At 40.6% G+C, this 23,543-nt stretch overlaps 1 protein-coding gene and 1 long non-coding RNA gene across 11 annotated transcripts in view; one reads left to right on the top strand and one right to left on the bottom strand.

Annotated features, from left to right (window-relative positions):
- CUNH3orf67 (chromosome unknown C3orf67 homolog) overlaps positions 1–23,543 on the top strand; it is a 120,297-nt gene that overhangs the window by 42,668 nt on the left and 54,086 nt on the right. For 7 of the 10 annotated variants that reach the window (XR_003093063.1, XR_003093064.1, XR_003093065.1 and 4 more), the window contains exons 8-11: positions 4,866–5,027; positions 13,069–13,205; positions 14,602–14,779; positions 18,632–18,745. Coding sequence is in view for 6 of the 10 variants with exons in the window: in XM_006019626.2 (XP_006019688.2) it covers positions 4,866–5,027; positions 13,069–13,205; positions 14,602–14,779; positions 18,632–18,745 (591 nt within the window). In the remaining 4 variants the exon portion in view is untranslated. Of the gene's footprint in view, positions 1–4,865; positions 5,028–13,068; positions 13,206–14,601; positions 14,780–18,631; positions 18,792–23,543 lie in introns of those variants that run through there. The other 3 variants (XM_025199005.1, XM_025199006.1, XM_025199007.1) reach the window with 3 other exon arrangements.
- The window catches only part of LOC112549583, a 231,558-nt gene that overhangs the window by 29,501 nt on the left and 178,514 nt on the right, over positions 1–23,543 (bottom strand). The window lies entirely within an intron of this gene.

A 23,543-nucleotide genomic window follows, 5' to 3' on the forward strand; every position in this document is an offset into this window, starting at 1 on the left:
GTAGTGCCCAAACCGCCTGCTGCCACAGCCCCAGCCTTCCCTGCTTTGAGCTGGGAGCTGCTGTCTTGCTCTTGTCCCCCTGTTGCAGCTTCCCCAGCTGCTCTTCTTGCCTGTTGTCACTGACTGCTGCCAACAGTGAAAGCAGTGACAACAGAACCAGTAAAAGGGTAAAGGGTAGCACCAGTGAAGCCACGTAAAAATAGTTTGGGGCAGAGGAATGAAAGGTTAAGAGGAGGGACTTGCTACAAGGAGCTACACTGCAGCAGGTGGAGGGGACCTACAGGTGCCCTCTCTGGATCTGGCACTCTCGGCACTGGTGCCTGTCACCCACTACCGTGCTCCATCCTGGGAGGGGTGGGGAGCAAATGCCACTACTGTCCAGACTCCAGGGGTCCATGGATGCAGTCACTTGGAAGGACAGACCCAGCCTGTAAGCCATAGGTTGCCAACCCCTGCTATAGAGCATCAGCTTCATCAAACCTCTTTTAGGTTAGAATTCCTTTGATTATTTTGGCCCAGAAAAGGATTTCACAGAGTAGTCTAGAAGAAAATGCAAAACAATCAAATGAGCTATATTTCACCAGTTCCCAAATTCAGTGCATCTTGGAGCATTAACCAATGATGGAGGCTTCCTTCTTTAAATAACCAGACATATTCACAGGGGCAAGACCATAAGAAAAGGGAAATGTCTAACCCCATCATGTTGTCATAGATATCATGCCCCTGTAGTCTCTATAGTCTGTATGTGCCTGTAGTCTCTGTGCCCCTCACAGTTACTAGCAGGCTTATCTGCAGTATGGTCCAGGTCTGTTGAAAGTAATATTGCAGCAATTTTGCAGCTGAGGAAATGAGAAACCAAGAGTTTGCAGTGACCTTCCCTTCCCTTTCCTGTGTCCCAGGAAATCTCCTGGAGAACACTGAACCCAGTCTGCAGACTCAGTAAACTCTCAATCTGGAGGCTGCCCAGAGCCCGTTTTAAGCCTTTCATGAAGGCTAGTACAGCTGTCACCCTTGTTGCAGGGGCCCCTCTGGGCTGTTGCAGGGTCATCTGTTGCTAAGCCCAAAACGCCCCTTCTTGATCAGTGCATAGTTGGTTAATTTAATTATTATTAAAAACTTTTTCAAAATATTTACTGAGCCTTGCAAAAAGTGTAGAGGGAGCCATGGTTCTCATTAGACAAAATTACAGAATAAATTGGACATGTGATGAACATGGTAATAGGATGACAAGTTCCAAAACCAGCATATAGAGTTGGGGGTTTTCTTATCAATTTAGGTAGCATGAATTCCTCAAGGACTCATTTTGAAAGGTGTCACACAAAACATATTAGCATATTTTCAAGAGCAGTCTGAACAGAGGGAGTACTCAATAGATGTACGTGAAAAGTCCTCCCAATGCATCTCACAGCTTGGGGAGAAAACGCATGGGGGCAGATGAGGAACATCGAGGGAGACACTAAGTAGGTAGCCTGGGCAGGGTAGTGGAAGCAGGAAGAAAAGGCCCTGAACATTAGGGGTGGTAGAGGATTTTAAAGTGCTTTAAAGCACCTAACTCCCTGAGTACCTCACCTGATTTTGTGCTTTTCAAAGTGATCTGGTACAGTCTCTTGCATGTGAATAGTAGCCACTGAAGCTCAATAGAGGAAACAGTGTCAGCATTCACATGGCCCAAGTTGTGAAGAGATTGTGATTATAGATAACTGGCAGTAATTATATCTATTTTGGAACCGTGTAGACTGCTACAGAGGTTGTTCTAAAGAATGTGTCTGTCCATGACTTAACACACTGTGCCTTTTTATGTATTATCACATTGATTGCACGCAGCATCCCAATCCAAGCTATTCTTAATTGTCCAAAGAGACATCAGAGAGGCATTCTGCTTGGTGCTGTTGTATCCAGGTTATTTAAGTTTGTAAAAGATTCTGTTTTGAAGGACTGCTGTTTGCTTCACAGACCAGTGTGGTGTGTGCAAGCATCCCTTTCAGTATCTGTTATGTCTGTCATATTCAAACCTTCACTGAGTGGCTTCCGAGGCTGACAGCTGAAAGGGGATACTGAGAAAAAAGACAATTGGCAATGTCCTTATTTCAACTGATGTGACAGTGGATTGTTCAACTGTTGAATCAAAGCTGGCTCAGGGTAACATTTTCCATCTTTGTTTAGTATTAGATTAGATAGCAAGTGCCTACAACATACTTAATTGGCTGTTAGAATACTGTGTTTTCAGTGTGGACTCGTGGTAGGTTGTAGTGAATTCATCTTCTGTATAAAGAAATGGGACACCATGAAGCTAGTTCACATTTTTTTGTGATAAGGTTTTTAGAACAAATTATTCTTTGCAGAATGAATCATGAACTAAATCAGAAAGTCCAGTATGGTCTCAGTTGGTACATATGATGCTAAAGGTACTTAACTAGTTTTAATTAAGTTCCATACTAGCACTACATGTTGTTTCTCCTTTCCATTCTCCAGTTTTTAAGCCAGTGTAAAAATGTCCTTAATGAGCTGCAAAATTCAAAGTGTGATGTGGGTAATGGAATGAGTAGACAGTTTTAATAAATTGCATGCATGGCACTGTGTTGCATTTTGGATTATCACATTCTGTGATTATTACACAGCTCCTGGGCATTAATATTTTCTGTGCAATTATGAATTTTCCTTATCTAGAGAAATGTTACAATTAGGAAACTGCCCAGGGTTTAGTTGCATTAAAATAGCCCCATACTATATTCTCAATTATAGATTAACAATAATTATTATTATTTATAAACTTTCAATTAACTTTTAATATTTTGATCAAAGTTGGCTTGTTATCTAAGAAAAGCAGGGACCAGATATTCAGCTGGCTTAAATCAATTTAAGTCCAGTGAAAGTGCCGAAGTTAAGATGATTTATATCTGCTGAGGTGCTAGCTCTGTGTGTATGTTCAGTGGTTATTCTTGTTTCCAGGTTCAGAGTTGGAGATCTTCTTTCATATTAGCACCTGGAAAGTTATTTTCCATGCAAGAGCAATTAGGTGAAAGGGAAAGAAATATTTTACTATGCTGACAGCTTTTCATTATATCACTACATTTTTAGGCCTAATCTCTAGTTTCTACCCTAATCTGTCTTGAAGATGCATAAAAAAATCATTTAAGCAGTGAGCACTGCTTTCTTATTTAACCATCTTGGCATATTTGTTGTTTTATCACTTTTTTGTAAGAAAACCAGAGTCCAATTGTGCTATTCCTTGTCCGGGCCTGTAAGAAAAATATGGTCCCTTTCCCAAAGGGTTTATGGTTTAAGTATAAAACAAGAAACAGCTTTATGTTTGCTTAATCAGGATTAGAAAATGAAGGTTGAAAGCTGATAGGGATCTTTGAAGTCCAGTATTAGGTGAATAAGTAGATTCCATATTGCAAAGATTTAAGAATATTTCTCTAGAGGCTGAAGTTCATTCCCACTCCTGTTTTAGTATTTCACTTTATTAAACTAGGTTGTAGGAAGATACCTTTTTAGTTAAAGATGACAAGTGCACCTACAGCTTACTGCCGGATTCTTCTTCCTTTATCCATATGATTTGATTTTTTCCTTGCCCACATGCTGCTTATGGAAACTAGGCTAATATGACTTAGTTTGATTCTATCTTATAAAAAATGTGAAGGGTTTTTTCTTAACACTGCAAGAATGATTCAACATCTGGAAAATTTGCACTATAGAGAGAGACTTAGAAAAGTCAGTTCATGTAGATAATGCAAGAGAAGGTTAAGAGGTGACTTGATCGGTCTCTTCAAAAAGAGAGAGATTTTAATGGTTAGCTGCACTTTAGTCTAGCAGGAAAAGGAGAAATCAAATACAAAGCTTGAAGCTGAAGCTAGGCAAATTCAGGCTAGAAATAAGGTAGAAAGAGTAATCAGCCATTGCAGTCAACTTACTTAGCAATATAGTTGATTCTCTAATGCTTAAAATTCTTAAATTAATCTTTTTAAAAATATGCTCCAGTTCATACAAAAAATGATCAGCTTGAGGCAAAGCTTACTGGACGAGCTAGTAACCTGTGATAGGAAGTCAAGCTTCAGTAGTACTTGAATTGACAAGACTTTGGTTTTGTACCACCTAGTACTGTGTTGATGTCATCAACAGCTAACAAAAAATTGGGTTTATAAATTAATTTGTAATGTTTGTATATGTGATTAAGGGTGCATCTACACATGATGCTACGTCACTATAGCACTATTGACTATTTGACTTTGAGACTATGAAAACAGCACAGAGTATGAAACACCAGACTCCATTTTTAACCTGCAATTTCCCTTTGCAAGTACTGTGATTCCCTTTAAATGAAGCTACATTATAGGACAACATGGATGATGCAGAGGGTGGCTTGTTAGAGCTTCAAAATCTTTGAGTGCTACACCAGAGAAGCAACTGAAATTGAGCAAAAGGTAAAAAGAAAAAGCAGACCCAGTTAATCAGGGTCTGAAAGTTTGCTGCTTAGAAGCTGTAATATAATGTAGACTGAAATGGTTCCGAGATGCAAGGGCACCTTGCCTCTTGCTTTGAACACTCTTATTTTTAAAGCAAACAAATTACTGCACTTTTTCTGAACACCAAAGCCAAGATTGAATAGTGGAGATCCCTAGTATTATTAGGGCTCAGTTATTTGCTTCTTCAGTAATTCTTCCTTTACCTACTGCTACCACTGATTTCAATACAATTTTGCATGCTCAGCCTAGCTGAAAATGAGAACGATGACGTATTCTAACTTAAGCTTAATTTTCATCAAAGTAATAAACGCAGTGCATAGTTAGCCCAGTCATTTGCAGACTTGTCAGTTTAATAATAGTTTACATTTTGGGCTTAAACATCTTTGCCTTTAATTTTAGAGATGCATGGTTTATTCACAGCTAATGAACCCACTGATGTCATTCCTCGAGCCTGCCAATTAAATCTAGATGTGCCACAAGTTACACAGCTGCTGAACATGACTAAACTTCGCCAACCAGAAACAAGATTTGGAAGTCATCCCTTAACTTCATCAGAATCAGGTATGCTGTCATACTGAAACTGTTCTCTGTGGGACCTACTGTAATGTAATGTTCATACAGCTAAACAGATACAGCTCATGTTACCTATAAAACTAGGAGTCCAGTTTCGTTACCTTTGACTTCACTTGCACTTGCTTAAAACTGTGCGTGGAAAAATGTGCCTGCATTTTGTAGATGCAAGGACCACTATGTGGTCTTGAGCACGTGGCTGCAAGCCTCTGAAATACAACAATAAAATATACTTGAGTACAGCCTTGGGGATGCAAATTCTGATGTTTGTGCATCCGGTGCTGTCATTTTAAAAATGTACATGGGTATTTAAAACAGAATAACATCAGGGAGCTCATGATCTGAAAGGCTGTAACCATCATAGGAATGTGAAAGATTAAAGGATCAATTGTTTAACCGATAAGTGTAGTGAAAACTGGTTAGCCCACCGGTTATCCTTTAGCTAAGGGCAGGCACAGTCTGGCAGAGAAGCGGGGATGGGAAGCTGCGTGGTGCCCAAGCAGGAATCAGAAGGCAGCAGGGCAGGCAGGAGAGAGTGGGGAGGGGAACTAGTACCCAAAGCCTAGCAACTCAGCAATTAAGCAATTAGCTGCTCCTTCACAGGTGCTCCCTCCCTCCCAGCACAGGGCTTCACAGTCTGGCTGGGCTTGCCACCTCCTCCCCTCTATCAAAGGGCTCCGGAAGCAGCTCCCATCAGCAGCTATGTCTGAGCTACTGTGTTATCTGTTAATCATTTAACTGATATAATTAGAGGTGATTAAACTAATATATTTTAAATGATATTTACATCCCTAACCCATCATCAACGCTGAAAAAGGAAAAAAAGGAGTTAATGGTGGGGGGGGGAGGGATCAGGGCTAAGGTTTTGCGTTAGTGTGTGTATTGCTTAATTTTAAAAGTCTTTCAAGAAGTGAGGATACATAAGGAATGGTGTGAACAAATATTGAAGATTATGGCATTTAAATAAAACTGGTTATATAGTCTCACTTGCAATACTGCGTACACTGGTGGTCAGCTCACCTCAAAAAGGATATTGTAAGGCTGGGCAAAAAAGGAATAGCAAGAATGATCAGAGGCAAGGAAATACTCTCGTATGGAGACTGCCTGAAATGCTTTGCATTGCTTACCATCAAAAAGTGTATATAATAATGAATGGTATAAAGCAGTGATTCTCAACTGGGGTGCCACAGCATCCTAGGGTGCTGTGACAGTCTTTGAAGGGGACTCAGGGAGAGAGGAGATAAGCAAGGTAAGTGCAGGCTCATTCCTCTTCACTGCAGCTGTGGGTTCTTTGCTGCCAACTGTGCCTCCTCCTTCAAGCAGGTTAGTAGTATACCAAATAAATTAGTTTTTGAATCAGGGTGCCACTCAGTTCACAAAAGGGATATAGGGATGCTACGAGTCTAAAAAGGTATATATACTGATACAGAGAAGCAAATCAAGACTTTCTGTTCTTTCCGTCTTGAAAAGCAGAGCAAAGCAAGGGATATTTAGTAAAATCAGTGGAAAAACCTGTAGTGATCACTGGATTCAGTAAATACAGGCATACAAGGGCTAAGAAGAACTGAACAAACTTTAATTGTGGATCAGTAGGCTACCTCTGTAGACCCCAACTTGCTGACTAAAGAACTGCTCCCTAATTCAGGGTCCATCTCCCAATTCCCACCTTCCTCCGTCTTCTGTTTGGGAGCACCTTTAAATTAGCACCTCTAAGTTATAACTTCTATCACTACAGAAACTGTTAGAAGGAGATAATTGACCCATGTGATTAAATTGAGCTTGAGATTCCAAGAGGTTGAAAATTTGTATAGAGACCAACAATATCCAGAGTTATTTCATGACAGTAGAAATTTGGGGAGGGATATTAAGCTGCATGCTTAACAATTTTGCCAGTCTTTCTTGAGCTGAGGATGAACAATCTGCTTTGCAAGCATCTCTGCAAGTCCTTACTGCAGGGTTCTTACCCCATGGTTTGAAAATCCTGGCTTTGGTCATTGTCAGAGACACTTGGCTGCAAAAGCATAGGCCTCTCTGAACCAGGTCGTCTCTGAGGGCATCTATACACATGCTCCAGGGTGGGGGCAGGGTGCTTTAATTAGAGTGGCTCTCTCAGCTCTAATTAAAGCACCCACAGTGTCATATGCGACATGAATACAGCATCACATATATTCAGTGTCCCATGCCTCAAAATGGTGATGGGGACACTTGACCAAGGCTTAGGTGCCCCAAGGTGCAATGCTACCCTGCCGTCCCTCTGAGACGCACTGCTTTAACTGAACTGTTGGTCTGTTCCCACATGACATGCCTGGTTCTGTATTTACGTGTCCACACTGGACATGCGCATAACATTTTATGTGCTGTTAAGGTGAGGCTTGGCAGAGACCAAGCGCCAAGACTATGCGCCACATCTCTTCACTTCTTGTTACAAAAGTTATTTCTCTTTCTAAACAATTCTGTAACAACAAAAATAGCCTTATTAAAAACCTGCAGCAAAATACAGTCATTAAGAATTAAAATATTATGTTAGTATCATATGCCTGTGAAAAATATACATAAACAAAAAGGTAACAGGACTTATTTTAAAATATAATTTCAGATAACAACTTAGGGTTGAGAGAGTTGTAATTATTCATTATTTTTATTCCATTTTTCCCATGACAGCCTGTTCTGGTTTAATTTTACAAGACATTTAATTAAATGTTTGAATAAAAATTCAAGGCTACCCCAAGAATTTTAAGCATCTTTTTACTTTAAAGTTCAAGGACACCATGATGCATTGCAGTAAAAGGGTATTTGGAGAACTCATAACTGAACTATTAATTAATTCTTTTTATTCCTGAGCTAAAAATTCTTGATAGATGTTATAGCTGAGCCTGCCCATGAATTAGCAAGTAATACGTCACTGTGTCTTAGCGAGGTGGTGAAGCTGGACTCTCATTGGAGAACGTTTTCCATTTAATCTCATGATCATATGTTATTCAAGTGGAACAGAAACATGGAAGAGTCTCCATTCAGGGACTGTTCCTACTAGGTCCTTGGTAGCATGCACCTTCATCGCCTTGAGACTGAGTACATAGAAACTTAAAAAGATCTTTGAACAGTCACTAGTGAATGTGAATAATATTCATTGCCACAACACTATGTTCACATAAATCACAACATTTGCTTCTGAATGCATGTGCAGTATGAGAAAAGAACAGACAAGCATATTGCATAGATTCTTTTTAGTTCATGAACATACATACGTTGTTTCTGAAAATTAAGAGCATGCTGCAGCTTATAAATTGTTATGTAGGATTCATTTTCTTGAATTACAAATAGAAATGTAACCTGTTCAGAAGCAGTAGTGTTTTGAATGCTTTAAATGAAATTAATAAAACCAGCATGTATTCAGTAAATCATTGTGTCTAATTTGACTAAAAATTTACACTGCTAATTCCTTCAATTCCCAGCCCGTATTAGCTAATGACTGTTAGTCAATGTAGAACTGTAGGAAGTAATTTTTTTTTCATTAATGGGACCTCAATTTAATTGAACACAATATCAAGTCTGGTTATGGAAATTGAGCAGTTCAACTCACTAATGACAGGATGTAGTGGTCCACTAAGCACAAATCAAAACCAGTAATTTACTGAAAAATTAGTATTCAGTTTGCCTGAGAGCTTTCATTTCCAGAGAACATTAGACTTTTCCCCCCACCCTCACTTATACAAAGAAAGGGCAGCCGTATTTCATTTGACCTATACTTTTCGATTGTAGGAATGGAAAAACAGAAAAAGTATTTTATCTACTTAAAACAAATACAGTGAAAATGTCTGCATCAAAACTAATGATACTACTAATGTTGCTTGGTTTTCTCTCAGTGCTACGACTGCCTATGGCCCAGCTAATTTAAAACAAGAACCTTTTTCTCATGCTGCATATACATTTCAAATACTGGAGGGACCCGGTTCACTGCTTGCTTTTGTTTTTCTTCGACAATAGTTAAATTTTCATCGGATAAATTAAATAAACTGAAATGGAAAGAAAACATGCTTCCTTGGTAGCATACAATATCAAAATTAATATTCATAAATATATGTAAATCTAGTTTTGCATACTCATCCATTATTTCCAAAAAAAACTATTATTTAAAGTCCATTTGCAACAGTAAACCCCCCTGGAAAGTTATCTAGCTGCTTCTAAGGAAGAAAAAAGTTGCCTTTTTGACAAAGATGCATGTAGCATGCCCACATTCAGATGTCGTTCTACAGAACTTTTTTCCTGTATTTCTCTCAGTTTTTTCCTGTTCTTACATCTTCTGAATTAATTTTTCATCCACCAAATAACATAATAGGTTTTGTAGCTGTAATATGAACCTGGTCCAGAATGACCTACATGAGTTACAAGAGCAGTTTAAAGGCTGCATCCTGATGCCAGCCAAACCTCTCCCTATTCACGGTCCAGCCCTTTGCTTCCAAATCCTCTCAGTTATCCTGACAACAGGCCTGTGAGAGGCACTTGAAAGTACTTCTGTCGCAGCCTTACAGGTGAGGAAACCCCGTCCTTGTCGTTCACTTCCCCCAACAAGGAAGCCAGTCACGCTAGGGCCGGGTTCAGTTGTCCGATCTCTCGCAGTTCCCGGGGCTCCAGAGTTCGGGTGTCTGTCCCGGGTGACCTGGCTGTGGCAGCACTGCCCAAAACAGGAGTCAGTTCTTTGGATGCCTCAGGTCTGTACGTCATATCTGCTTGCTGGCATTTTGCTGCAGGAGGATGTTCTTGGGCGAAGCCTTTTGCTTCTGTATGTACTTGGCCAGTATGTTCAGACACAGCTAGAAGGCTATCTTGGAAATTAGGGGTGCCATATACAAGTAGGATTAATTAATTTGTGGGCTGTTGGTGTTCTGAGTTTGGAGCTGGGCCACAGGAGAAGCTTCTGAGTACAGCTGGAAAGTGGCCCATAGTTCATCTCCACCCAACAGAGCCTAGAAGGGTTTCTCATTGACAGTTAGTGGCTAGACAGCCGCACTGATGGTCCTTGCAACTCTCTCGGCATAGTCCACATTTCTCTCTGGTGCCTTTAAACTAGATTTTATAGCTAACTGGAGGGCTGCTGGATAGTTAAAGAGAAGGATTTCAGATAAATTAGAAGGTTGCAGCATTTCTGCTACGTGCGCTTGGCCTCCAGCTTCTAGAGACCCGACAGATGTGTTGTACTCAGGTGTAGGTCTTACTGGTAATGGGCACTAGGAAACTTAAGGCATCCTTATTCCTACAAAACAGACGTTGAACTTCTTTCCTGAAGTTGGTTTTGTTTCTGGTGGTAGTTGTTACCCTAGTTTAGTACATCTCCGTTAGCTTCATGTGTTTAGGGGCTTTGACAGAATGGATCTTTTCAGCAAGGACTGGAATGACAGGGAAGGAGACCAGCAAGACACGACTTCCTGCTCACTAGGTCCATTCGTTTTCTCTGCTTATTCTAATAAAGTTCACATGTCAGAAAAGGTGGCAACTGAATGCAAGTCTGTACTGCTCAAATACGCTTTTGATAGTGTGGGAGAAAGGAGGCTTTTACATTTCCTTTCTTTTTTTTTTTTTAAAAAACCCACCTCCTCCTTTCATTTTAACCAACTCTTGCATATTTTACTCAGAAAACTCTTTTTAATCCCCTGCCCTTATCTTATGGATGATGTCTGATACTTTTTGTAAATTTTTTAACCTTTTGCCCTGTTTTGATTCAACCCTTCAGTAATTGAGGGCTCAATCCTAGGATACTGAAGCTAATAGGAGTTTTATCATTTGTTTTGATACGAGAGCAGTGTGGGGCCCTTGCTGAATACAAAACCGTTCAAAACAGGTTTAAACAAGTACGGGTAAGTATCGTTATGCGAACAGCAAAGAATAATATTCAGAAACAGATGATATTTGTAGTGTTTTCTGGCCCAGACACGGTCAAGCCAGAGTTGTGGTAAAAAGTTTCAAATGGATTGTATTGTTCGAAAGCAGAGAAGGCTGGAGTTTGACCTCACAGTGACAGGATTTCACAAATCAGCAGTTTTTTTGGTCAGGCTGTGGGTTTGGGGGAAAATGCAAGTTTTAAATGACTAATATAATGAGAATGATGTAGCCGGAGAGAGAAATGAGCGTTTATTCAAAAGAAGACAATTAGACGGAGCCCTCAGGTTTTACCATCTAACTACAAAGACTTGTAGCCCTTGGTAATGTGGCAAAATAATTAGTGGTAACATCCTTGACCTGCCCAAAGTTCATTTTCTCTAGTTAGCAAAAAATGGAATGCCTTGAGCTACAGGTTTAATCTAATCTTTATTTTTAACCTTGCACTATGAATATAATATGAGTGCTTCTGGATGCTCCTCCTTTCAGAGTTCAGATAGCAGGCCTTTTTGCACATGCCAGCTTTGATAAGTTTAAGTTACAGTTTTTAATTAAAAACTTTTCAGTCCACTAAACTTTTTTCTTGTTTACTAACCAAAACCCAAATTATTTTTTGATCACATCTATTTGTTAACTACACACGTTTTTTCATTATGGCAGGTGACTGGTATGTGTTGATGTAGGCAATTAATTGCAGTTAATTCATGTGATCATAAACGGAGATTTTTATGTTAATCAGCTTTTATAATTGGCATGTGGACAGCATCCCAAAGCAGTCAGCAAATTAAAGAAATTGATGTAAACTGCAGAGGGTTATCTTTGAAACGGCAGCTAGTAATAGCAACTGAATATGAGCTAAGGAAGAGGAGAACAAGAAGCTCATGGCATACAAGGGCTTCTCTTGTTTTATTTTACCAGTGAATTAAGCCACGTGCTGGTGAATGTATGAACACAGACATTTTTTAACTGAATATGAAAGTCAAATAGATCCGACTTCATTTAACTAGCTTTGTTGTGAATTTTAGACATTAGCATATTTTGCTTTAACACTAATGGTTTACAGAAATTTTGCATCTCAAGACAGAAAATGGAGATCAACTTACATTGGAGAAAAGTGTCTCTTTTTCCACAAAACTGCATTATTAGCATTGCTTTTTCTTGAGCTGTGTATTATTGTTATGAAGATGTCCTCCATCTTTATCATCCTTAGAAGGGAGACTTTGATAAGGTAATGTTAGGAGAACCTTAATAAAGAAAAAGCCTCTTGCCCATAACTCTGTGTGCCTCCGCGAAGCCAGTTACCACTAGGTTCATACGCAAAATTTCCATCTCTGTTTTCTCCTGCTTTGACCAGCTGTTCAGCTGACAGCATTTTAACTGTTTAAAAATATTGTCAACATGTTGGGGGAATTTGTTTTTTTTTTTAAGTTAGAGATTCATTACAAAGGAGTTTAAAAATTACTGGGAAGTTGCTCAGGTCTGTGCACAGCACTGCTGGGCAGCACTAGAAACTGAGCTGGCTCTGGAACTTCAGATGGTAAAAAGGAAAGAGAAGTGATTCTTGTTTCAGTTACTTCAGATTTGTAATTAATACCTTGATTAACTAACTACTGTTGTACTTTGATTCTTGACTGATTTGAGCTGTTTCTTCTGCCTGATTCAGACTTAGCCGTTCTGTCATCATTCTTTCGTTGTTATGTAGAGAAAACATGATACCTGTAACTAGTCCTGTTTTTCAACCACAGAATTAAACAGCTTTTTAAATTCAAAAGTATATCATATTGACCAGGAGCTTTTTGCTTCAAGTGGGTAAATTATATGATGGTAAAGAAAAGGCATATACATCTGAATTTTTTTAGCAGTAAAATAATGCCGGAATCTATACCTCTGGGGGTTGTTAGAGAGAAACATAGCTATTTCTTGGATTTATTTCCCGTTTGTTATTTTCTATGTAGTTATTTCCTGTATGTTTTGTAAAAATAATTTCCAAGCAACTATAAGAGTAAGAACAGAGGAATTTAAGACTTCTGTTTCTATTTAAATACTGTGATATTTTCTGCCTATAATTACACTCAGTCTAAAGCATAATGATCATTTAAAGCCAGTTCTTTTAAATCCGTCTTCTTTCCCTCCTCCCCCAATCAATCCTTGCAAATAGACCAGTTACTTAATAGAGGACAAGGCAGTATCCGCCACTGTAAAACTCAAGATGTGTCACACATTGCATTTGGATCCAAGGTCCTTGGACCACCTCCACCTTCTGGCAGAAGACTTAGTACCAGGGCATCTGGAGAGGTAAGAAGAAGGGCTAAAGTGTTTGCCTGCCTGTGTCATTAACCAACACGGCTACAACCAAAAACCCAGCACCATAGTTCAGATTAGAAATAAGTAGTAAGTTTACCAAAAGCAAAGTATTTTCCAAGTATGCTCCTAGAATGTTCTCATGGGAAAGGGGCACATAGATCATAAAGCCAGAGGAGATGGCCGAGACCTTTTAGTTTGACATTTTGTCCTGCATAAACAACAAGGCTTCCCTGAATTAAATTCCCGTTTGAACGAGAGCACATTTTTTAGGAACCAATTTTGATTCGGAAGTGTCCAGTATCATGAATACACAGGTCTTGGTAAGTTGCTACAGTGGTTAGTTACCCTCATTTGTACGTTTACAACAAATTTCTAGTCTGAATGTCTAGCTTCAGCTTCTAGCTATTGGGTCTTGTTATACCTTTGTCTGCTAGATTGGAAAACCCTCTTTATGATCGTGCTTGTTTCCCCACATAGGTATTACAGACTGCTTAAGTCACCCTTGTGACTCTCTGTAAAATGAACATATTCTAATAATATCTTTGAGACTGAGGAATTTTTTCTTCAATCTTTGAATTATTTTTGGGACTCAGATCTTGCTTCAGCCAGTCAACATCATCATCCTTCCCCCCCAGTTACAGATGCTAGAACTAGGCATAATATTCCAGTTGTGTGTTTGCTAGTGACAAATACAGAGATGATATAATCTCCTTACTCCTACTCAACGTTTCCCTTCATAGACCTGGAGATTGCATTACGGTTTTGACACCGTGCTGCCAGCTCGTGTTTAGCCAATTAGCAATTACAGCTCCCCAAACTTTCATTGTCAGGACTTTCCAGAATACAGTCCCTCCTCGCCATAAACTGTTCACTTGCAAAGTCAGGCATCCAGAAACAATGAATTTAGGCAAGACAAGCTACGCCCCTAGAGATTTTAGGCACAAACACAGAAGAGAACCTCCATTTAAGGGAATCGTACTATAGAAGCAGCTCCCCAAACTTTTTAACCTTGTTACTCTCCATAATACTGGCAATGTGCTTTTGAAATATCAGCTTCCTACATGTGAGGAATGGAATCAACTTGTGTTGGCTTAACCCAAAGTGGATTCTGGCTTGGTGCCCTCTACTACCTTCATTTTTCCCCTCCCCTCTCCCAACTTACAGGCACAGGGTGTATAATCAGAGAAAGCAGTTGGAAGGCAAAGAGAGGCAACAGAGGCACTTCAGTGTCTTCCTTCACTCAAAAGTTACTGTGGAAAATTTATGATGAAAAATAAACAATCACATATCAGTGTTTCACTTGTTTTTTTCAGTAGTTTGTTAGAGTAATTTATATTGCATATTATTAAATAATTCTTTCCTTTCCCTCTTCCCCCTCCCTTTAAAGATAAAACCTGTGGGGAGCCGGAGTAATAGATCATGCCAACAATCAACCTTAGAAAAGGGAAGCGAATTGCTACAGCATGCTGAGCAGTCTGAACTGTCACCCTCGCCATGCTCCGAGCCTTTAGACCAGGGAGACAAAGAAAATATTCACCAAACAAATCAAACTGCAAGTCAAAACGGTAAGAATCCACATGGAAGAATACCCAAAGATTGACTGGTTCGGGGGTGTTGGTTGTAGCCATGTTGGCCTAAGGACACAAGTGGACAAGGTTCTTTGGGTAGATGTGATCTCTTTTATTAGACCAACTAATTAGTTGGAAAAATTGTTCTTTGCAAGCTGTCGGGCACAAACACCCTTTTTCAGGCATCCTCCTTGCCTGAAGAAGGGTGTTTGTGCCCGACAGCTTGCAAAGAAGGATTGACTGTTAACTGTAGCATCAAACTGTTTGCTTAGAGCTGCAACTTCCAGCTGCAGGTAGCTTTTACATAAGTCTCTCAACCTCTGATGTCATGATTATTTGTCAAGATTGCTAACAGGTAATATTTATGTTTAAATAGTCGTTGCTTCTTCCTGTGCCATCCTATCTCCCCAACTGATACTACCATAAAATCATAATGAAAAAGATTAATATTAACAGATATCTTAGCAATACTGGGATGGCCGTGATGCCCCTAGGACTCCATGACCGTGCCAGCTTCATCCTGCAGGCGCTTTGTAGTCTCATCTGCCATGTCTTGTTGGTTAAGATATAGATAGGGAGGCTGCCCTCAGGTTGCTGCGCAATCACGGCCCTGATGGACCCCATGAAACCCTGCGGATACTTAGACCCCTCGCTATGTCCTGTTATAAGTAGCTGCCTTGCGAGACACCCCAAACCTTATGGGCTAGATGCACGGCTCCAAAACCTTCTCTTTACCACATCCCATGCTGCCCAGGTGGTATTTAAACATTGTCCTTTTTGATGAGGCCTTAGTCTAGCTCAGCCTCCTTTAGATGCTGGGAGCCCTGCAGCCCTGTCTCTGCACCCTCTCCAATGCTGGGCTGTCTGCACAGTAGTCTGCCCCAATGAGGCTCCTCCTCCTCCCCACTTAGCCTCATCCCAGTCCACATAACGTGAATACAAGCCCCTGGGCTACAACATAACCATAACCGTAACAATGAGACTGGAGGCCACACTCTGCCCCTTTAAGAAGGCAAGCTTCTCCCTCAGCAGTGTGTGCCTCCTAGCCCCAGGTACTTTAGGAGCTCCTAGGGTCCAGTCTTACCTGCAGCAGCACAGGCAACCCAGCAGCTCCAAGTAGCTTTTTCTGCAAGAGCTACTTCCCCTTGGCTATAGCTAGAAAACTAACTCCAGCCAGCCCCAACCCTGGGGCTTATATGTGCCCAGGGCCCTGTCTCCTTCCAGCCAGCTGACCAGTGCAGGTGCAGGCTAATTCCCTCATTAGCCCACTGCCCAGGTTACCTGCAGCTGTGGAGCCCTGCCTAGCTCTCAGGGCTCTCTAGCTAAGCTTCTTCTGCTCGTAAAGGGAGCAGACACACTTTCGTGCCCTGTTATGAACACACAACGTTGAAGATGGCTAACACTTTCTATTATGTTTCCATTTTTTCCATTGCTTATAACTTTGTCAAACTTTAGCCAGCTCAGCAGGTTTTAGGGAAACTAATGCTAGAATCAGGGTAGTGGAAAATATGGCTTTCTACCATTGCTAGAAACTTTTAACCATCTCTGTGCAACTAAGTTATTTGTACACCAAAACAAAGATTAAAATGCACACCCCTTATATACTTATAGGCTTCCATCTAGTCCCCCAAGCCTTCTCTTTTCTTCTTTGTCTGATGCCCAGCCCAGTTTCCTCAGTGGAGACTGGCACCTCTAAAGGGCTGACCTGGCTTCTGTGCAGTGACAAAGCTGCAGGGCCAAGGCCCAGTACTCCCAGAGAGGGCTCAGATAACCCAGCTAGGGTTCCTTTCTAGAGGCTCCCCAGCCTTAGGGGATACCATGCCAGGCCCCCTTAATCCTCTGCCCCATGGCAGTTCTTAGACTAGAAACAGAGTGGTGACTACAGCAGGAAACAGAAATACATGTAAAAAGGAGGGAAATGGTACATTAATGAGGTGATAGAGCATAAAGAAATCAGAATGGAGAACATGGGTAAAACAGAACTGGTTTGGTTCAAAATCACTGTGGGAAAGAATGGAAAAAGGGCTAGTTTTGAGGAGCTGTTAAAGTTGCTGTATAGACCCTCTGAGTCAGATTTTCATATGGATAAAGATTGCGGAGAAACTGGGGAGATAAGTACAGATAGGAGCTGTCATTCTAGAAGACTTTAACTTTATAGATATTGATTGGAGAACAAATGCAAAGAATAATAGAGGTTCTCATTTATTCCTCAGCGTGGTAGCTAACATATATCTTTTCTAAACAAGCACTGATCCAACAAAAAATGATGCTTTTTAGACTTTATTGCTATGTTAGAAGGACCATATAACAGAGCTATTTATATAAAGTAATGTTGCATCCTGAGAATATGAGACTGTAAGGGACCTCCTGGGCCACTGAGTCCAGCCACTTGCGATCACAGGAAACCGTCTCATATATTTCCTTACATAAACTAATCCAGATCCATCTTAAAAACAGGAAGAAGCAGTGGGGACAAGAAATCCTTTTAGAAAGTTCTTCTGGAATCTAGTTTCTCTGATGGGTAAAAAATCTCAATTCCAGTTCTTCTCCCTCCCTGATGTTTAATCCACTGAACTATTTATAAAGAGATGCCCTGTCCCCTTTCAGCCTTCTTTTAATATGTTCATTTATGGCATGAAAAAGCAGGACTGCGTTAATGAAACATGCTTGATAGAAACTGGATCAGACGCCAAGAAGGTCTACTAGGATGGTCAGGGGAAGGGAGAGGGGAGAAATGTAGCTTGGCTTGTTTAGCATAGCAAAGCAGAGGCCGAGATGCAAAATGATTGTTCTGTAAAGTTCTATAAAGGAGTTGAAGCTGAGGAGGAAGCAGCACTATTTAAGTGAAGTGTCAACAGTGGTACAAGAACAAATGGGTAAGAAGTGGCACGAATAAACGTAGCTGGGACCTGGGAGGTTTCTAGGTATCAGAACGAGGATGTTTGGAACAGCCTCCTGACAGGAGTAGAGGGTGCAGAAATCATAATTATTTGTATGAGAGATCAGTTTATAAAAAGCTCTAAAGAATGTGATTGCCTGGGACTGCAAAGAACCTGACTCGGTAATCCCGTGGGTCCCAACCTATCCTTTGTTTCTATTTTACTGAGCTCAGTGCAGGGGTAACTGGTGAAGTTTAATGCCCTGTGATGCTGGTGTTCTCTTCTGGTCTTTAGCGCTGTGACTCTCTAATGTGTGCATCTCTCTCTAAGCGGCCTGAACAAAGGCTGCAGAAGCCACTTTACTTTAGCATTTCCTAACTCCTGAGTGTTGACTTCGCGAGTTTAACATTTTTTTTGCAATTTTTACATAAATGCTGTTATATATATAGTTCCTTTGATTGCAGGATCCAGCAGAAAAGTCTGTTCTATTAGGTTATAAGATGTTGCTAAATCACAGATTTCTAAGAGTAAAGAAATAGGTAAAGGGGCAAGCCAAATAAATTGATCTGCACATAATTAGGCTCTTTAGAAAATTACACCAGTTTGAAATAATTCCCTTTAAAGTGTTCATACAAGACCTGGCCTGCATCATTCAAACCCATCAAAGTTTTGTCATTGACTTCAACACATAGAAGATCGGCCTATCATTCCTCCAAATGCTGCTAGAAAAATCAGGTACAAAATTCTGAAAGCAGAGTGCCAAGGAGGCTGCATGGAAGATGTATGTATTCGTGTACGCATACAGCAAGTTCATATCTGCTTGTTTCTGCTTAAATGCTGGGTTTAATTCTGCAGTGGTTGCATGTACAATTATTGTGTCAAATACAATGTAGTAATCTGTAACCTTACTTCTTTATGATAATTACTGCAACACTACACGTTTTGTTTTATTTTTTTACTAATGGAACAGCAGATCGTCACACCGTGAAGCTCCATCTACCCCAAGAATCATTACCAGACAGGACCATTCATAGAAGATACTGGTTAAAAAATACTGGCAAAACCCCCCCTGAGATAATCAATGGTATGACACTGATTTTCTGTTGCTTTACATCTCTGTTCTATCCAGGGTAAGAGACTATTTCAATGTTATAAATTTCAAAGTATTCTGAACCAGTTCACATAAAATATAAATGTCTCTGCTTTAGGGATTATGGAAATCAAACACCCTGCAACAGAATTGCTTTAGAGCATTGATAAAGATTTGCAGGATTAAACAAAGAGTAGCAGAGCAGCGCATAAAAAAAAATCTTCCCTGCTTTCGTGATTAAAGAAAGAGAAGTAAAATAAATCATTCTTTAAATCCATATTAAATTTAACACTGAAGAACCCAGTCATCAAGAATACCTGAACTTTTGCTTGTCCCAGTTAAATTTCACCTTCTAATTCTTTTGGTACCTTTGCAGAGCTGAGTTGCATTTATTAAAGCTAACTACGTAATATAAATTGCATCATTTATTTTTCTTTAATTCATAAAACACTAACCTGTGTGTCCTTCTCTTCTCCTCCCCCACCCTACCGAAAAATTGCCATGTGTTTTTCATCCATGGGCTCCTGTCTATAAGAATGTCATTGTGCCAAGAAACAAAAGGGAAAAGTAGTGATATTCTGACAGAAAAGGTTTCTCTCGAACACGCATATCCCAATCCCAGGGTGAGCAGCATGTTCAAAATTAGCCAACGTAGGTTAATACGGAGTAGCTCCGTTTTGATGCAGAGGGTGTTCAGAAGCGACTGGATTTACCATACTGAAATGATGGCATTTCTGCATAGTTGTTGCTATACATTTCTGTGTCTGCCTGTTACCTCTCACCCTGAGAATGTGGACTTTCTGGATAATGCTGAGTTTCTGTTTGCCTGGATTGCAAGCAGTGTGCCTCAGGAGACTGTCTTCCCATGTCTTACTTGTTTAGCATGGAACAAAGGAGTCCATAAGCTCACATTCAATAAAAATAATATGTTTGTTATGTCATGCAAGTTTGGGACGGATGGACATGAATCTCTAGAGAGGCTATTGTGAGCATAAGCAGTCCTGAGACTAAATATAGGCACAGGCAATCTGGGAAGAAAGCTTGAGATGAATGTTATTGTTTTATTGTTAATTTTGTGTTAATAAAAATACCACCAGGAAGTCTGTGGGTCAGAGAGAAGCTTGGACTCTGCACGATGTATACTGGTTTTCAAGACCAGGTTAAAAAAGTACCAAACCAAGCAGTAGATTTCTGTTCCCTAAGGCTGCATGTCCAACATGCCCTGCCTATCCTTGTTCTTCTTGGCTAGCGCTTTGGCATGTTTGCGAACTCCAGTCCGGTTTTATCCGCAGATGTTTGACTATGTTATGGCCATAACGTTCTAGCTGCCTACCTTGCAGCTGTGGGCGAGTCTGTTTTGAAGAACTAGCTGTTCTGAGAAGGATGGGGCCTTCTTCTGGGCTCTGGCATAAATCCTCCCCTCCAAGTAAGTGTTGAACATGCAGTGTCTTAGAAAAAATGTTTGCAGAGAAAAGGGATACATCTGGAGGGGGAAAGATTGAACAGTGAAGGTGCGGCCTCATTGTCTTAAATAAAACATCACTACAGTACACATGACTTTGGGCAGGAAATCATTCTTGTCAACTTAAAAATACTGTACAGAAATTGTCTACAAAAGAGAGGAAGTGATTGTATGCTGCTGGTATCAAATCAGAACAAAAACCAGCCCTTGTCTCCAAAACAGTCTCCAACATTTACGTTTACATTTACATTTCAAAAGCAAACAAGATTTGTATTTAAAAAGTAAAGAAAAGATGCTAGGAGCAAGGTATATGTAATGAAGTAATCTCTCTTATTAGACTAACTTGTATAATTGGGAGATAGGCGACAAGATTTTAGGCTGCAGGCCCCCAACGTCAGGTCTGGGAAAGAAGCGTGGCTTTCCAGGCTCTCTTGTCAAAAAGTGCCTGTTGCAGAACCACCGAGCCACCCGGATGCAGAGTATTTAGGGAGCTAGCTGACTTCAGGAGAAAATTGATGCAGGCCTCCGTGATGAAAAGGCTATCTGAAGAAAACTGTTTACATTTTTCAGTTCTTCCTTTCATAAAATGCATTGTTGACCTATTCAGACTAAATATTAAAATGTTAAATATCCCTAGGGGTTTTCATTTGCAATTGTCTTCTATCAAAGGATCAGCCATATTTGCTTGTGGTACTTCCATTGCTATTTATAATGGCAATTCTTTAGATTTGTAGCAGAGAGCGCATAAACATATCTTCCCTAGCAGGTGTGCAGTAGTTTTACAAAGGTAAATTGTTTTTGAGCAAAGGAATAAATAAAATAAATGAATATTGTTTATAGTTTGTCAGTCTTATTTATGCAATGTTGAAACCTTCATTAAAATGTTAGGCTGCAATTAGAAGCTCTAGCATAAATCTGACTGTGTAGAGAAACTAATTAGATGTTTAGGTGATCATTCTTGCATTTATCTTGTTTGCTGCAATATTGTGATTACACAGTAATTTACATATTTCCCTAAGAAGATGCACCAAATTATTCATTACAATTGATATGGAAATACTTGAGGTAAAAAAAAGAAATTCCAGTATGATTTGTAGTTGTGAGATAATAGGATTTGGTTTGGTCCAGAACATCCCATCTCTTTCACATGTAGGCAATTAACACTGCTACATCGGCTGCAGGTCACGCAGGTTGTTGAACTACATAACAGGTGCAAAGTGTCATCCTATAATCTTCCCCCATTCATGCATTTATATTTTCCCGCTGCATTTTGGCATAGAGATAAGTAGTGCTGTTGTATAAGCTAATTACATCTGTTTGGCTTCTTTCTAACCTGAATGCACTTTACAAACAGCACTAGAAAGTGCTATTGTGAAGAAGGGCAGTCTGGGGAAAGCAATCTTTTCCAGTAGGTAGGGCTTTTAACACTTTCACCGGGCCTTTAATCTGGAGGGTCCAGCACTTTATTTTCTGTGCAGGTAAGTATTGCCTCCACTGCATTTGTGGATTAAAAACTAGTTTAATGGATTGATTAATGATACATTTGCCTGTAAAAGTAATTATAAATAGAGAATCTTCATCAAGGAATTGAAGAAAGATATAGTCTTTGCTTTTTTGTATGTGAATAGTTAGCTGTTGGAACAACTTTCCAATCAATGGTTTTATTTATTAATCCCCTATTACGGTTGTGCAGGGTTCTCCATCACTGCAGTAATTTCATTAACAATACATGTTTTTCTCAAAGATGCTGCAGTTCACGCCCAGATGCTGAACATGGAGTAGCATTATCCTAGCCGTTGTTACATAGCACAGGGCTGTCCAACTTCAAAGTGCCCAGGGGTCACGTGCATGGGCAGACACTCCCCTCCCTCGCCCCCCTGCACTGGGCACATGGGTGGGCACCCCCAGCAAGCTGCACTGTCCGGGCAGGTAGGTGCTCGCCTGCCCTTCTATGCCATGTACATGGGTGAGCAGCCTATCTGCACAGTCTCCTCTATTAAAATATATGAGTATAAGCATATATGCCTCAGGAGGAAATATGCTGGAGGAGAGATGGAAGCTTGTGCTGGAGGATAGAGAAGAGACAGGATGGTTGTCCTTGCCCCTGCCAAAGGGGACCCTGCCTTAGAGCATTTACTCTGAGGTCAAGATGTTTCTTAATTCCAAAAAGTCACACATTCTGCTATGGTGCTTAAAGGAACATCTCCCACCTGTCATTCTAGAGCATCTTGAGAATTCGCTTTGTTGCCCTGTGGGGTCAGGCCAACTCTCAGGATCTCAGTATTACACTGTTAGACAGGAGGGTGTGACACAATTGCACATATACAAACACACAAATCAATTAGGTGCATACACACACACACTACCAGCTCAGGCACATACACATCCAAACCAGCCTAAGCACATGCATACCTATCACCAATTCAAGCACATACACTATACACCCCAACAGTTAGACACAGATCACTAATTCGTATATCATACACAATGACATTATATATATATATATATATACACACACACATATATATATACATACACACACACACCCCACCTACACATACACACAGGTAAGTTCCTAACTTGGATGGCATGGTATATATGTGTGTGCTTGGGGTACCTGGGGGAAGATTAAGGTGAGAGAGTTAAAGTGTAGGGAGTGAAAGTTGCCAGAACCGGGATTAGAACCGGTGGACTACAGAGAAGCTGGCTGAGGAACTGAGGCGTGGGGTTACTTAAGGTAGACTGGGGCTGGAAACTGAGGCAGACAGCTGAGATATTGGGGGGGGGCGCAGATAAGTGGTGGCAAGAAGGAGACAGCCAGGAAAGAGAGAAAGAGGCAAAAACCTGGGAGTTTGGGGCTGAAAACAGGCTGATAGCTTAGAGATTGGGGAGGCAGATAAGTGGTGGCAAGGAAGAGACAGCCAGGAAAGAAACTGAGGCAGAAACCTAGTTGCTCAGGGTAAAAGGAAAAGGCAGTGGGGATAAGACAGTGGCAAAAAAAGAGGGAGTTTGGAGGCTGGAGGTGGCAGTGAGACAGAAGCAGGAGAGGCAGAAGTGAGACAGAAGTTAGAGGGATGAGGAGCAGAGATTGGAGCAGGGCCAAACCATAGGAAGGCAAAACCCAACTTAGGGTTTTATATAACCCAAGTTAGTCAAATAACAGTTTTATTAAACAGACAACACGCCACACAGCCCCATGAAATTATTGGCTCTCACACACACACACACTCACAATGGCAGCAGGAGAAAGAGACTCAGTGGAAGGGTTGGACTCCAGGTGGGGAAGAGAAGCAGAGTCCAAGTCCTTGGTTGAAGAGGGGGTGGGGG

This window comes from Alligator sinensis, unplaced genomic scaffold (genome assembly GCF_000455745.1).
Source record: "Alligator sinensis unplaced genomic scaffold, ASM45574v1 scaffold469_1, whole genome shotgun sequence".
Lineage (NCBI taxonomy): Eukaryota > Metazoa > Chordata > Crocodylia > Alligatoridae > Alligator > Alligator sinensis.